This window comes from Eublepharis macularius, chromosome 1 (assembly GCF_028583425.1).
Source record: "Eublepharis macularius isolate TG4126 chromosome 1, MPM_Emac_v1.0, whole genome shotgun sequence".
Lineage (NCBI taxonomy): Eukaryota > Metazoa > Chordata > Lepidosauria > Squamata > Eublepharidae > Eublepharis > Eublepharis macularius.
Window position 1 is genome coordinate 148,208,354 of NC_072790.1, and position 16,910 is coordinate 148,225,263.

Genomic DNA, 16,910 nt, shown 5'->3' on the forward strand with positions numbered 1-16,910 from the left:
TGGCCATCAAGTAGGGTAGGATGTGGAATTTCTTTCTCTGGGTGCCACTCATCGGGTGGGGGAGCTTTCTTTAAAAGACTAAAATGAAAGGTTGAGTGCATTTGGTGTAGATTTTTGGGAAGTTCGAGTTCTACTGTCATGTCGTTGGTCACTCTTTTGACTGGGAAGGGACCCATGTATTTGAGTCCTAGTTTTTTGCATGGTTGCTCACTTCTGAATTTTTTAGTGGAGACATAAACTCGGTCTCCAGGTTGCAGGTTCCATTGTTCTGTGCGATGTCGATCTGCATATTTCTTGTAATTCTCTTTGGCTTTCTTTAAGGTCTCCTGGATGACATCCCACTGAGTTGTTAAGGAGGACCACCATTCTCCTAGGTCCCTTGCCTTATGAGATTCTGGTTTTGTGGCAAACGGCAGGGCTTGTCCCTCGTATCCATGTACTATTTTAAAGGGAGAGGTCCCTGTAGAACTGTGCACTGCATTGTTGTATGTATATTCGGCAAAATGGATAAAGTCTGTCCAGTTGTCCTGCTGATAGTTGATATAGCAGCGCAAAAACTGTTCCAGCACCTGATTAGTGCGTTCAGTTTGTCCGTCTGTCTGTGGATGATGAGTGGAGCTTAATCCTTGTTCAATGCCTGCAACTTGGAGGAGATCCCACCAGAAGTTGGCAACAAATTGTACGCCCCGGTCGGAGATTACCTTGAGGGGGAAAGAGTGGAGCCTTACTACATGCTTCATGAACAATTTAGCCAGTTTTTTGGCAGTGGGAATCATAGTACAAAGGATTAAGTGTGCTTGTTTGGAAAACAGGTCCACCACTACCAATATACACGTGCACCCCTTAGAGGGTGGTAGGTCGGTGATGAAATCCATAGAGATCACCGCCCATGGTCTGGAGGGGGTTTCTAGTGGTTGGAGTAGACCTGGGGGTTTCCCCCTCCTGGATTTTCCCATTATGCAAACTGGGCAGGAGGACATGTATTGAGAGACGTCTCATCTCATGTTGGGCTACCAGAACTGGCGCTGTACTAGGTGGAGGGTTTTAAGGTAGCCGAAGTGACCAGATAATTTGGCGTCGTGGCATTGCTGGAGAATTTCCTTTCATAGACTGGGTGGTATATAGAATTTACTGCCTTTGTACCACTCACCCGCCTCTGTTTGTGTGAGCTCACTTTTGAGTGCGCCTTTCCTTTTCCACCTCTTCTTTTACCCACCCCTTCCACTCTGAGAGATTAGGTTCTTTGTTGAGTTGCAGCTGTACCACTTTGCTGTGGGTTGTCACAGCCCCTCCCAGTTGGGCGGGTGAAAACACTGTGTCAATGATTTCCTCTCACTGGCTGTCATGCTGGGGCATGCGTGAGATCGCGTCTGCTAGGAAGTTGGCCTGCCCTGGGAGGTAATGGAGCATGAAGTTAAACTTGGAGAAGAATTCGGCCCAGCGGAGTTGTTTAGCATTCAGTTTTCGGGGGTGCGGAGAGCTTCTAGGTTTTTATGATCCATCCAGACCTCAAATGGGTTCCTGGCCCCCTCTAGCCATTGCCTCCAAGTAGTGAGGGCGAGTTTAACAGCGAAAGCTTCCTTTCCCCACACGCTCCAGTTGTGTTCTGCATCAGAAAACTTTTTGGACAGGTAGGCACAGGGGCGCAACTTGCCTTCCTCATCCGGTTGTAATAACACTCCGCCCACCGCTGTGTCACTTGCATCGACTTGCACAATGAATTTGCGGTTCTCGTCTGAGTGCTGTAGCACCAGCTCCGAGACAAATTTGCCTTTTAGTGTCTCGAACGCTTGCTGACACTCCATGGTCCACTGTAATCTGGCTTGTGGCTTTTTCTCTTGCACTCCCTTGCCCTTGGTTTTAAGTAAGTCTGTTAAGGGCAGAGCTATTTGGGCAAAGTTTTCTATAAATGACCAATAGAAGTTGGCAAACCCCAGAAAAGATTGTAGTTGTCTCCTTGTTTGGGGCGCTTCTCACCCCTCCAGTGCCTGGATTTTAGCAGGGTCCATTTTTAGCCCTTGGTTAGAGATGCGGTGACCCAGATAATCTAACTCTTTTTTGTGGAACTCGCACTTAGATAACTTTACAGGCAGCTTATGCTTTATTAAGGCGCTTAGCACTTTCTGGACTAGTTCAATATGTGACTTCCTGTCCTCTGTGTAAATAAGCATGTCATCTAGGTAAACAACCACCCCTTTGTACAGGTACTTGTGTAGTACTTCATGAATGAGCGTCATGTACATGGCTGGGGAGCCCTTGAGGCCCAAAGGCATGACTAGGTATTCAAATTGTCCTAGGGGAGTGTTAAAGGCGGTTTTCCACTCATCCCCTTCCCTTATTCTTACTCGGAAGTAGGCATCTTTCAAGTCCAACTTTGAGAAAATTTTGCCTTGAGCCACTACTCTGAGTAGGTCTCGAATTAAGGGGAGTGGGTAGGCATTTGACATTGACACTGCATTGATACCTCTAAAGTCCGTGCACAATTGCAGTCCTCCATCTTTCTTTTTGACAAACAGGACTGGGGCGGCATGCGGGGAACTAGCTGGCCGAATGAAGCCTCGCTCCAAATTTTTGTCTATGAACTTTCTCAGCTCCTGGCGCTCAGCAGAGTTTGCCTTTAGGCAGTTTCTCTCCAGGAATTAGTTCGATAGCGCAGTCAGTGTTGCGGTGGGAGGGGAGTTCATCCGCCTCCTTTTCGATGAAAGCTAGGTTGAGGTCCCTGTACTCGCTGTCAGGTCTGACTATGTTCCTTATGTGATCTAACCAAAGAGACTCCATTTTAATCCTGTCAGTGTTTTAAGCTCTTCTTTTGCAGGTGACAAGCAGTCCAGTAACAGTTATCTCAAAGAAGAGGAATGTTATGACTACAACCTTTCCAGCCTTGGGAAAGTTTCACTCTCTCAGCTTCAAGCCGTTTGTTTTGAGAACTATGGGGGGAGGTTGGGACTTGCAGGGCTATGCTATTCTGTACCTTAGCTTTTGCCTGTCATTCGTAACAATACTCGTGTACCAGCCAAGATATTGCATCTTGGTTAGTGGACTATAATGGTTGTTTATATTCAGTAAAATCTTTTGGAACCAATGGACTCATGTCTAATTGCAAGAGATAGGCTGGATTGCAACTTTTAGTAAGCCACAGTCTGACACTCGCGGGGGATGGCCTTCTCCTCCTCCTCGGTTAGTAAGACGATGTCTAAAGGGGAAGGCACCGCCCTGCCCCAGTCCTTCATCCACGCATGCGCACTACACTGATTTCCTTTGAATATGACAACCCCCTCCAACCATTTGATGTAGGGGTTGTGATCCCCGAGCTAGCGGCTACCCAGTATTAAGGGGCATTTGGCTGCATTACGGACTATGTAGGGGCGGGCTTCTCAGTGCTTCCCCATCCCGGTTGGTACCGGCTCTGTTTCATAGGGGGCAGGGCTCATGCTTGACCCATCCATTTGCTCGAAAACAATTGGGTCTTCTAGCTCGTGGGTTTTTAAGCCTAGTCCATTTACTAAGGCGGGTGATATGATATCGCGGGAACACCCCGAGTCTATGAGGGCTTGTACCCACACATGAGTCCCCCTTTTTGGGTTTATGAGAATTACCGGCATGAACAGTATGGCCCCCCTTTCCCTCACCTTGGGAAGGGTGGACTCTTTATTGACCTGCCACTGGGGCACTCTTACAGCAGGTCCTCCACGTTTCCTGACTGCGTGGACATCTCACCTTCTTGAGGGAAGTAACTATGTTCAACTGGTAGCTCTTCTGCTTTCAGCCTGGTATCCTGCTTCCTGCACTGGGGTGGAGTCTTGCATTCAGCCTTTGGGGCTCGCGGTGCTGGCGTGGGTCATGGGGCCCCTCTGTCAGGAGGGGCCTTGAGGGGACACTGGGTGGTGAAATGTCCACTATTTCCACATTGCAGGCATAGACCCTGCCACCAACGAATGTCCCTTATTTCCCGGCCGGGGCCAGGTCCTCCGGATGCTGCTCGGGAGCGGGTAGACAAGCCGGGAGCTTGCCTCGATCCCACGAGCTGGTGCTGCTTCACCAGGCGGACTACCTGGGTGCAGTTTTCAACCTTGCACACCAGTTGAATCCAGCCTAGGAGTGTTGACGGGTCGTCTTGCATCAGGGCCCAATCCAGAAGCTCAGGATTTAAGCCATTTCGAAACAGTTCTATTTTAACTTCCTCGTGATAGCTCGGGCACTTGGTGGCGAGTTGGCGAAACTCGGCGGTGTAGTCCCTCACTGGCCAGGAACCCTGCCGAATGGCCCATAGTCTAGTGCAAGCCCTCTCCCCTTCCATCGGGTCTTCATATTGGGCTCGTAAGGCAGCAAGGAAGGCTTGCAGGTCGAACAGCTTTGGGGCTCTGGTATCGTGGAGAGTCACATACCACTCTGCTGCCATTCCCTCTAGTCTGGATCCCAGATGGATGATGCGGCTCTGTTCAGAGGGGAATAGGTGGCCCCACTCATTGAAGAATTGCAGAGCCTGTACTTTGAAGAAGCCTAGCTTTTGCGGCTCCCCGTCAAAGGTGGCTTCCAGTTTTACCCAGCCCATTGGGATTTCCATAGCCCTCGCTCATGTATCTGGATAAGCACTGACAGGAGCTGCGGGGGGAGCTGGGTAGCCCCACATAGGGGAGGAGGAATTACGGTCTGGTCTCTAGCCCTGGACAGTGGAACTCCTCCGACTGAGGGAGCATACGGGTCTAGCTGAGGCACCGGAGGAGGGGGTGCAATTGGAGTCCTTTGGCGTAGGTTTCTCGGAGGCACTGGCGGGTGTGGCCGTGGTAGAGTCAGAACAGCTGTTTCTACCCGACGGCTCCTCGGCGGTTCTGGGTAGGGTCCAGGCCCAGGTGCTGGCACAACCAGTGGTCTCTGTCTAGGCCCTGCTGCTCGCCTCCCACTGGAGGTTGCAGGTGCTGCTGGAGGGCAAGTGGGCCCGGCCTCAGTAGCAGTTGACCAGGCGGTCGCTGGAACAGGTTGAGGCGGCAGTGGCGGGGCAGGTGGAGCCTCTTCAGTTGGTGGTGCAGGCAGTCCTGTCAGCTGGGCCATCATGATCTCCATGAGTTGCGCCGCTTGCACTAACTCCCCTCTCATCACCGTCACTTGGGCTTCCAGAGCGGCATAACGTGCTTCCTCGGCCTGTACAGCCCAAAGTTCTTCCCCCCTGCAGCTTGGGCCATTGCCCAGGCAAGTTGCATTCTCCACACTTGTTTCCACTCCTCAACTGAGAAGTCTAATTCGGTTGGGTCCCCTGAGTTTCGGGTGGTGCCCGCTCCAACGGGAGTCCCAGAGGCGTCCTGGTAGTCACTCGATCCCGATGAGCTACCCTCCTGAGACTCCTCATTGATTTCACTGGCAAGTTGTAGTATTTGTACATCCCGCAGCGCAGATTGCGCTGCATCCAGGGAGATTGATGGGCCAGCAGGTGTGGTGCAGTCCCAGGCACCTGATCCCCAGGGTGCAGTCCCAGGCACCTGATCCCCAGGGGTGCTAAGGGTTGTTGCAGTCCATGGGCCCTGTCCGTCCATCCTTGGGTAAGGCCAGTTACTGCTAACATATCATAGCGCATGATTTGGACTTGTTCCATGAGGACATCCAAACGGTCCCCCTCATGCTGCACCATGCCTTCCGTCAAGATGGGGGCTCCCACCTCCATGTCCACATGTTCCCACCGTAGGAGCCCTTGCGATGGTCCCCAACTTGTTCTGGGTGGCATGTGGGCAGTGGCTGTCTTGCTCTCCTGCAGCCCCGGCACTTCCACGTAGCACCCGACCATCTCATCCCACCAGAGAGCGGGAGCGTCGCTGAGCATTGCCGGGTGAAGTGCCGCTGTAGAAGTTTGGAGTGACTCCCAGGCATAATCCCCCCCCCATTTCTCGCCCCGACTGAGTTTCGGATATAGCAGAGAGTTGGGGGTCTAGGCTGCTGCTGAGTCCCATCCCTGCAGATTAGCGTGCAAACCGAGTCCCTCTGTGCCGCTCCTTCTCTTCTCTTGGCCTAGGGGCCCATTGTCTCGGGGTAGGCAGGGAAGTCCACGTCAGTTGGGAAACCCCATTCCTGGGGATCGCACCTAAATCTGCCCACATCCTTCCTCCCGGTGGTATCAGGTCCAGAGACCCAGGTGGTTGATTGGAACGGCCCTCCACCTCCTCTCCCAGGTCGAACGACTCCATCGGTGTAAACCCGGTAGCCATCTCTCTGGGGTGTAGGTTGAGAGGGCTTGCTACAAAGTTTCAGTCCCTCTACGTAAGCCCCTGACCCTTGGTGCCCAACCAGCTGGGTACAGTCAGTGGGAGAGTAGGATGGAAATGTCCCAAGGCCACTGTGGTGAGCCATCTCAGATAAGAGCTCAGCCTTCCCAGGAGCTGGACAGCTTATGTGAAAAACAGACACATACAGGAGATGATGGCAATAAATCACAAAGATGGAGGGACCATGGACAACAGACCTGACAGCCACAAAACTCCTTTTATCAGTTTTGGCTGATATGCTGGTGTGATGGAATTAACTTTAAAAGGAAAGTTTTCCTAAGTGCAGCACTCAGAAAGTGGAAGGGAAGGAGTTAATAACCGCCTGGAAGGGAGATTGATTGACAGGCTGTCCCCCTTCTTTCTAATTGGCTTGTCAGAATGACAGTTGGCACTGACAGGATTTTTCGGTTCAATTAGGATTTCGAGTTCAGTTGGGAGTTTGGAATTGAGAGTGTGGAGTCTGACGAGGAAGGTCAGACTGCTACCCCTCTGAAGTGAGGAAAAAGTGAATGCTTGCCCTTATTGTAATAACCTTGTCATTAAGGAAGACTTTTCAGTTAAGGAGCTTAAGTGGAAAAGCCAGCACTAGTTAAAACCCATTTGCAATGCCAAGATAGAACTGGGGTGTATTTTTGGAAGAGTGGGTAGTAAGTGGAGACTCCCATTCAGTCAAGCGAGCAGGGTTATGTCTTCTGAAGAAAAAGAATTCCTGCCCACTGCATAGAAAGGGAGTTTTGGTTCAAAGGAGGACCTGTGTCTGTTATAAAGGGAAAAACTGTGTTGAACTAACATTGGGACACCTAAGTTATAAAGGGAAATCTGTGGAGAAATATTGTTGCTTTAATCTGAATATGAAACTACAAACCTCTCACTCTTACGGATTGTAAATATTGAAACTAAACTGCAAGCATACTATTGTGACTATTAATTTTAAAGTATTTTGTTCTACCTACAAATTTTACCTCAGCATTTTATTCCCTGCCTACCCATATTCCATCCCTTCCTGTTCAATAATGTTGCTGTTTCTTTTGTGAGTTACTCAGCCTCCAGTGCCATTTCATATAAAGAAGAAAGAGGGCTCTTGCTTCTCCCCTATCAAGTTTCTGGGCTGGGCTAAAAAGCCAAAAAATATGACTGCTTCTCAGGATGGGACAAAAGAACTTTAAACTAAAAACAGAGACACACTACATGCGGCTGCTCAGCCAGAGAGAGTAAACTTTGATTTTGGTAGGAAAATCTGCCTCAGAGTGGGAGAGTGAAGAGAGGTCCATCATAGCTGGCTATGACTGTTCTTTAAAAAATGCCCTGATCACAACCAGATTAGATTACTGTAATGTGCGCTTCATAGGGCTGCCTTTGGAAACAGTCCAGAAACTTCAGCTGGTTCAAAGTGCACTGGCCAGGCTACTGGATATAGGGGTTGTATGATCACTGTGCTGAAAGATTCCCACTGGCTGTCCATCTGTTTCCTGATAGTATTAAAAGTGTGGCTCTAATTTTAAGGTCCTATACAGCTTGGGACCAGGGTACTGAAGTAGTATCTCCTCCTGTTTAGCCCACCACTATGAGCTTGCTCACAAGCCCTGCTCTCTGTGCCCTCACTTGCAGTGGTGGTAGAACACCAGTAGAATACCCTCATTCTTGAGGATCTCATCATGTCTACCCTACTCTCTTTTAGATTACAGACCAAAACATTCATTCTTACCCAGGCTTTTAAGGGATTTGGTCTTTTAAATTTGTTTTTACAAGTCTACTTCTACTCTGAGGACTGTTTTATGAGGATAATTTTAGGCTGCTAAATGTGTTGTGCTGTTTTTATGCTCTGACTGGATCTTCATAGAATCATAGAGTTGGAAGGGGCCATACAGACCATCTAGTCCAACCCCCTGCCCAGTGCAGGATCAGCCTAAAGCATCTCTGACAAGTATTCATCCAGCCTCTTCTTGAAAACTGCCAGTGAGGGGGAGCTCACCACCTCCCTAGGCAGCTGATTCCACTTTTGAACTACTCTGACTGTGAAAAAGTTTTTCCTAATGTCCAGCCGTAATTTTGTGTGCGTAATTTAAGCCCATTGCTTCATGTCCTACCCTCTGCTGCCAACTGGAACAGCTCCTTGTCCTCCTCCAAATGACAGCCTTTCAAATATTTAAAGAGAGGGTAATAAAGAATTGGAGTGGAACCTTAAAATACTGAATCAAAAAGCGTTTGAGGGCGCTAATAAACCTGGGAAATATTTGGCATGGCAATTGAAGAAGAAAAGGGAAAAGAAAATAATAAATAAAATCTGTGAAGAAAATAAAACGTACCTGGAGCAGACTACCATTAGTAGAGCCTTTTATAAATTCTATGCTAAGCTGTATAATAAAAAAGAAGTAAACAAAGAATCAATAGCATCATATTTGGAGAAAACCAAACTCCCAGAAATCTCGGAAGCTTGGAGAAATAAGTTGAACAGTGAAGTAACTGATGAGGAAATAAGTAAGGCAATACAATCTGCAAATCTAGGAAAGGCGCCAGGGCCAGATGGACTTACGGCTAAATTTTATAAGACAATGGCCAATGAACTGGCACCATTCCTAAAAGAGGTGATGAATGGAGTTTTTAGGGATCAAAGGATTCCAGACACTTGGAGTGAAGCGAATATATCATTGATCCCAAAAGAGGGCCAAGATCTGACTAACGTGAAAAATTACAGACCTATATCATTACTTAACAACGATTATAAAATTTTTGCGAAGATATTGGCGGAGAGACTGAAGGGGTGGCTCTCGGAAGTTATAGAGGAGGAACAAGCAGGCTTTTTGCCAGACAGACAAATAAGAGACAATTTAAGGACAGTGATCAATGCTATTGAATACTATGACAAGCGTTGTGATAAAGAGGTTGGTTTCTTCTTTGTGGACGCTGAAAAAGCGTTTGACAATTTAAACTGGGACTTTATGTTTGCCACTATGGAAAAGCTACAACTGGGAGAAAGATTCATCAGAGCAATTAAAGAAATTTACAGAGACCAGACTGCAGCAATTGTAGTGAATGATGAACTGACCAAGAAATTGACGATTAGTAAAGGAACAAGACAAGGTTGCCCGTTATCTCCATTGTTGTTCATTTTAGTATTGGAGATTCTGATGATACAAATACGACAAGATGAGGAAATACGAGGAATAAAAATAAAGGACTACTCATATAAGGTCAGAGCATTTGCAGATGACATAATGTTAATTGTAGAAGATCCATTGGAGAACATGCCAAAAGTGATAGACAAGATCAAGGAGTTTGGAGACTTGGCAGGTTTTTTTATTAACAAAAAGAAGTCAAAGATATTATGCAAAAACATGACTAAGCAGAAACAACAATTGTTAATGGAAACAACGGATTGTGAAGTAACTAGTAAGGTGAAATACTTGGGAGTTGAGCTGACTGCAAAAAACATAGATTTGTTCAAGAACAATTATGAAAAATTATGGACTCAGATAGAGAGAGACTTGATCAAATGGAATAGATTGAACTTGTCATGGTTGGGTAGGATTGCAGCAGTTAAGATGAATGTGCTACCAAGAGTAATGTTTTTGCTACAGACAATACCAATCATCAGAGACTCTAAACAATTTGAAAAATGGCAGAGGAAAATATCAGATTTTGTTTGGGCAGGCAAGAAGCCTCGAGTGAAAGTGAAAGTTTTACAAGATGCAAAGGAAAGAGGCGGAATGCAACTGCCCAACCTGAGACTTTATCATGATGCAATCTGCCTAGTTTGGTTAAAAGAGTGGATGACACTAAAGAATAAGAAACTATTAGCCCTAGAGGGATATAAAAATTTTTTTGGATGGCACGCATACCTATGGCATGATAAAGTAAAGGTCAACTCGATGTTCCTGCATCATTTTGTAAGGAGAAGTTTATATACAATCTGGAAGAAGTATAGAACTTACCTACAAGAAGGAACTCCCCTGTGGGTGGTTCCGTATGAGGTGATAGACCCGAGAGCTGTTGATAATGAACAACAATGTTTAACATACAAAGATATAACTAAAATTGAAGTATCTAAACTCAGAATAAAGACGCAAGAGGAACTATCACCTAACTATGATTGGTTCCAGTATAGACAGATTAGAGACTTATACAACTCGGACTCTGCAAAAGGGGGCATACGAACAGAGAACTCGGAACTAGAGCAGACCCTTTTTAAAGAAGACAAGAAAAGAATATCCAAGGTATACCAAGTACTGTTGAAATGGTATACTGAGGATGAGATAGTTAAAACACAGATGGTGAAATGGGCTATAAATTTTAATAAAGAAATAACAATGGAGGCATGGGAATACTTGTGGAAAACTACAATGAAGATAACGACTTGTACTAATATTAAAGAGAACATCTACAAAATGATTTATCGTTGGTACATGACACCAAAGAAGATTGCGCTAGGGAACTCGAACACTTCTAATAAATGCTGGAAATGTAGGAAGCATGAGGGCTCCCTCTATCACATGTGGTGGTCGTGTGAGGTAGCTAGGCAGTTCTGGGGGGAAATAATAAGAGAAATGAGTGAAATTTTACAGTTTCAAATAAATAAGAACCCAGAACTCCTGCTGCTAAACTTGGGAATGGAGGGAATTCCAGCCCATCATAGGACGTTGATATTTTATATGACTGCAGCAGCTAGACTTTTGTATGCGCAGAAATGGAAAGTACAAGAAGTGCCAACTATTGAAGATTGGATCTACAAATTGCTGTACATGGCTGAAATGGACAAGATGACAAGAAAACTGAGAGATCTGGACTCAGGGCAGTTTAACACAGACTGGGAGAAGCTGAAACAATATCTGGAGAAGACTTTATTGCCTTTTATGATTCATTATAGATAGATTATTCTGCTTCTTGTTATATTCTTGTTCTTGAATTATTTTTCCCAATTTGTTTGTTAATATATGTATGTATTTTTCTTTTTCTCTGCATGCATATAATTATAAGCAACTATAAAAAAATAAAATGTATTGCCAGAAATATTTCTAATTTTCAACAAACCATAGCTGGTTGAATCCCAGTTTAGAATGTTTCTATGTAGTAGTAGTAGTAGTAGTAGTAGCAGCAGCAGCAGCAGCAGCAGCAGCAGCAACAACAATAATAATAGTACATAGTTTTTATTCGTTTGTTGTGGATTTTCAAGTATTCTGTCTTCAAGGTGTGCACAAGCAAAGGAGGGGAAAGGAGTGTGCAAGGTCAAGGACTTCCAAGATTTCTTTTCATAATAACAAACAATGATTTATCATATTTTGAAAAACTGTTGCAAACAATGATATCCTAAGCAGAGTTACTCCAGTCTATGCTCATTCATTTCAATGGGGTTAGACTGAAGTAACTCTGCTGAGGATTTCACTGAAAGTTTCCTTGATACTGCTCTCCCATATCTTTCATATCTTTGTACCCATTTCCAGAACTATCAGACCATTTCTTTGCTTCTTTTGAACAGGTTGTCATATCTGTTCTGTATGGCAGGATTAGAATCTGTATAGAGTAATTCATATTGGCTATTCTTTTATGCAGCATTTTGCTACAGACACGTTGAACTACATTTCTTTGACAAAGTTGCCAAGATTTTGAAATGAATTTATGGTTTACTCCTTTATTGCTTCTATAACCCACAGTGCTTCAGGATAAATGGAAAAACAAATCAGCATCAGATAAATGAGCAAATTTCCAAGCCACCAGCAAACCTTTATAACCCATAACCATCATAACATGGATACAAAGTTACCTGATGGTCATATTGTGCGATGCTGTTCCTAGAGCTCTTCTGCCCAGAATGCACAGCGCAAAGGAAAGAGTTACTAAAGGAGAGTCTTCATCACAGTCTATAGGCTGCAAAATATTTAAGACTTTTAGAGTTAGTCTTTACTTTATTCACTTCATGTGTAGCCAGTAAGTTGCCAGTCCCCTGTAATGTGAGGGAATCCCCAATCCCAGCCACTGCCCTCCACCAACCCCTACCACTTATCTGGCCAGCATGGGGAGGTGGCACAGGAAGGGGGCTGGGAATGATGAAGTGTGCTCCCACTTGCTCCAGAACAGCCCCAACGTCTCGCTGGGAATGTCATCATTCTCAGTACAACTCAGAAGAGAAGGGTCATTTCAGGGGCTAATTCAGTAAAAATCCAACCAAAATTGGCCTCTGGCATGACCCAGTGCTTTTGCATCACACTGGGAATGATGTCATTCCCAGTGTAACATTGGAGCGTACCAGAGCATGTATGTGAGGTAAGATTGTGCTAGCATGCCACCTCCCCACCCTTAGACCCCAGGGGACATAGCAAGCCTACCAGCACCCTTTTCTCACTGAGATTCAAGGTGGATTACAAAATATAGGAAAACAATTCAGTCAAACAGCAGAAGACATCCAGTAACAGCGTGATAACAGAATTTAGGCTTCAAAACAATCTCTCTGAAATTGTAATAAGCTACTGTATTATAATTAGAGATGGGCACGAATAGCAATACAAACTAAAAAAACCCATGAACAGCCCAATCTGCTGTTCGCGAACAAGCTGTTCTAAATGAACAGGTGCTCGTTGCAAGCCTCATTCGTTGCTGTTCGTCAAGCCAGACAGTCTGGCACCTGCAATCAATTCTCATGGCAACTCAGGCAGGGATTGTCTGAAATCTGTCTGAACTCCTGCTGTTGCCCTGGAAACCCCAATCTAAGCCCAATTTAGCTTGATAGTCTTCCTTCCAAATGTGGACTTGAGCTCCAAATTTGTTACAAGAGAAAAAGACCAGGGGGGAGGGGGGCTCCCAGCTCTGGCTTTCAGGGAAACACAGCTGCTGTTAGAAAGACAGAGTGAGTGCATTGGAGTTTGCATTTTCTTCGTGTGGTGGGATAGGGATCTACCTCTTCAGGTTCCAGGGTTGCTGCCAGGCTCTGGGACAAAGCTATTATTTATTATTGGTACCTTTCCTGCTGCCTGCTCAGGTAGGGTTTCTGGGAGTGGTGCGGTAGGGATCTACCCCTTCAAGTTCCAGGGCTGCTACCAGGCTCTGGGGTCAAGCTATTATTTATTATTGGTACATTTCCTGCTGCCTGCTCAGGTAGGGATTCTGGGAGTGGTGCAGTAGGGATCTTGATGGCTGGAGGAGAGCCTGCTGGCCCCCACGAACAATGAACAATGAACATGTTCATGACAGGATCATGTTCGTCAGTGTTCGTTGTTCATTGTTCATTGTTCATGGATGACAACAAACATCATGTTTGTTTGTTTGTTTTTCTGTTCGTGCCCATGTTTAATTATAATACAAAACTCACACAACCTTTGACCAATATTCTTTAATAACATATTTGTTTAAGGCTTACTGGGTTGCTTCTTTAACCAAGATTTTTTTTTAAAAAAGAATTGTTTTGTTTGTTTTCTGAACAGAATAGTTGGATCAGAATATTCTTATTTTTTTATTGGTTTCAGTTTCACTCATGTTTGTACAATGTTATATTTCCTTTGATCAAATTATTCTGGCTGGAGAAGTTCCATAGCAGGCCAGGTGTAGTAACTAATTAACAAGATGCTCTCTCCTCCCCACATAATTTTCCCATCTAAAGTGTAGCAGTCACAATTCTGCCTCACCCTTTGAAATCAAAACATTATCTCCATGAATTTCTTGTTAATGTTCATTGGAAAATGAGTAACAAAACATGGAGTATGCAAGGTAATGAAATATGCTCCAACCTGATATACATTCTTGGTTTAATTTGGGACAAATATTATCCATTCTACTCTGCTCATCTGCAAGTAACAGGAATTCAAGTAAGGGAGAAAATGCCCTCTCACTCATAAGATTAGAACAAGAGACATGTATGTACGTACTTCTACTCTTTTCCCGGCACAAAACTGAATCCAGTCCAGGTAAACACTGCAGAAGCTTGCTCTGGTGATTCCTTGAAGGCAGGGCACATAGTCATCATCAATGTTAATATTGAACATTGCAAGGTCACGTTCTATATAATGCCATTTGGAGAAAGGCTGCAGTGTCTTTTGGAATGATTCATCTCTTATCCAGTGTAGGATTTGGGGTGAACTTGCAGTAAAGTATATAATACTCTGTTGATGAAAAAAAATTAAAAATATGTTGCTTGTTTTATCATAAGATAAAAATTTAATTTTGTTGGCTTTCTTGGTGGCCCTGTGAGGGCAGAAAGACAGGGTAAAACTCTTGTTGATAAATAAATAAATAATAAATAAATAATAGTAAGGGAATCAGTACCACTAACCCTATTTAAAATTCTTGGAATCCCCCCTCACATCTTCATATTAAAATTAACAATTAAATTTGCAAAAGGAGTCCTACTCAATGTAAAGAAGCAAGACAGACAGCTAGATACCAGCAAGGACAGGTCTTGATTTTTCAGTGTGTAGAAAGATGCTCTCTCCTCCCCACATAATTTTCCCATCTGCTTTATAAGAACTATGCAGATATGATGGATTTCAAAACTTGCCACATTCAAATATAGCAGACTTTTACATTTTTAAAAAAGGAATATATTGAAAAGTGAATATTAAGGCACTGGGGAAATAAATAACCTCCCTTAACCAGTCAGGAAATTATTTCAAATGTATGCAGAAAGGCTATAGGAGTTGACCCACTTTATTAGAGGTGAGCCAAAATTCCTTTTATATGGAGAAATCATTCTTTTTGTGTCTTGGCTGTTAGATCCATGGTAAATGGTGTGTGTGTGGGGGGAGAATAAACTCAAAAAGCCAAATAAAGAATATTGTTAAAGAGATCAACACGAATTCCTCAAACACATGACCAGGTAAAATTAAAATATTTTGAAGGGAAGTATTTATTTTGCTAGTCTGGCATAACTGCATATGATGTTCAAAAGTTCTATATTGCTAATTTTAATGTCGTTAACTGCTAAATCATCTCCTGTTTTACTCCATTCCAGCATCTCTAGAACAGTATTTATTAAACATCATTATGTTTTACTCCAGAAATGACACTCTTTTGAGTGCATTTGAGTGTATGAGTGCATTTTTTCTTCAGTGCTTCCTGGGCAATAACATTGTCACTGAGTGGTGCATGGGATCAAATTGTAAAAAGTTTGTTTTGTGCAAGGAATGGGAACAGCAGACAGCATGGTGCCATCAGTGCCAGCATCACCATCGCCATCCGTTTCTGTGCATTTTTACACACAATGCAAAGAAAGGCTGGAAACATCCACATGGGCGTGCACATGTAGGTTTGAGGAGGGAGAGGTCTCCTTCTGCCTCTGCCCGCCAACTGCCATGAAGGCTTATTTTATGCAGATTAGGGTGAAAATTGGAAAATTGGAAACAAAAAGCAATTATTAAGGGAGAACTGCATCAAGGAGGTCCCAAGTAGAGATGGGCACGAACTTCAAAAACCTGTGAAACTGGCGATTGCACAATCGCAATCTGGTGGTTCGTAATTGTCCACAGCCAATAAGCCAGCATTCGGGAGAGGCCTGGTTCGGTGCGTTTGGCCGGGGTTTGGGAAGCCAGACACTCAGGCGCCAGCAATCAATTCTCCTGGTAACAGAGCCGAGGGAATGCCTGAACTCTGTCTGTGCTCCTTCTGTCGCCCTGGAAACCCGAATGGAAGCCCAGCTTACCTTGATCAGCAGGTCTTCCTTCCAACCACAGAGCTGCAAAGCAGTTACAAGTTGGGAGAAGACACCCAGAGGAGGGAGGGGGAAAGGGGTGTTCTGTAGCCATGGGCACTCCAATCTCATCCCTGCAAACCCTGATAGGCAGCTCTGATGGCCAAACACAGACCTCCTGCATTGCTCAATGGGACCTGTGCTTATAAATAGCCATGGGCTCCCAAGCTGGGTTTCACTTTCAGCGAGCAGTGGAGTGGGACAGAGCTCTTGCTTGCCACTTGCTAGCCTTTGGGGAGAGAGACTGAGAGTATAATTGAGCTTGGATGTTTGTGGAAGTTTCCTGAGGGCTTTGGATTGGAGAGGGTATAACTCCAAGATCCCTTTTGCAATCTTTTCCAAACTTGGGTGACGGCTGTAGGAGAGCCTGCAAAACACTCCTGGGGAATATGGGCTCTCTAAGTGCCACGGGGGCTGTTCCGCGCCCCACGAACCATGAACCGCGAATCGGTTTGGCAACAGAAAATGTTCGTTGTGGTTCGTGACTTCGGGATCATTGTTGGCATCGAACCGCAAATCACTGGCTCATTAAATTTTTTTGGTTCATGCCCATGTCTAGTCCCAAGCATGTGGAGCTGGTTCATGTTCATTCAGTGGCCTTCTGCTGCTGCTGCTGCCCTTCAGTTAGGTGCCACGATAGGGTTGCCAGGCCCTCTCATCCTCCTGGTGGGGGACTGGCTCCTGGCACTTACCTCTGGTGTGTGTGGGGGGTGCGCACGTGTGAAGCTCCTGCAAGCATGATGACATCACTTCCAGGAAGTGACATCATCACGCGGCCCCTGGGAGCACGCACACACTCCATAGGGGCTCGGATTAGGGCCACAGATTAGGGCGCAGAAGCACTCCTGCCCTCCACAGCGGCTGAAAACGTGACAGTTTCAGCCCAAATTGGGCTTGTTTCAGGCCTGTTTTGGTGTAGATTGGGTCCATTTTGAGGTGCTGTGGCGCATGGGAGCACTCCTGCACTCCGCAGCACCCAAAATGGACCC

General features: G+C 45.2%; 1 protein-coding gene across 1 annotated transcript in view; it reads right to left on the reverse strand.

The window, feature by feature from the left end:
• The window catches only part of PCNX2 (pecanex 2), a 328,170-nt gene that overhangs the window by 30,590 nt on the left and 280,670 nt on the right, over positions 1-16,910 (reverse strand). Inside the window, exons 27-28 of the mRNA XM_054980165.1 lie at positions 14,105-14,338; positions 12,010-12,113 (exon numbers count right to left, since the gene is read on the reverse strand). Coding sequence (XP_054836140.1) covers positions 12,010-12,113; positions 14,105-14,338 — 338 coding nt within the window. The remainder of the gene's footprint in view (positions 1-12,009; positions 12,114-14,104; positions 14,339-16,910) is intronic.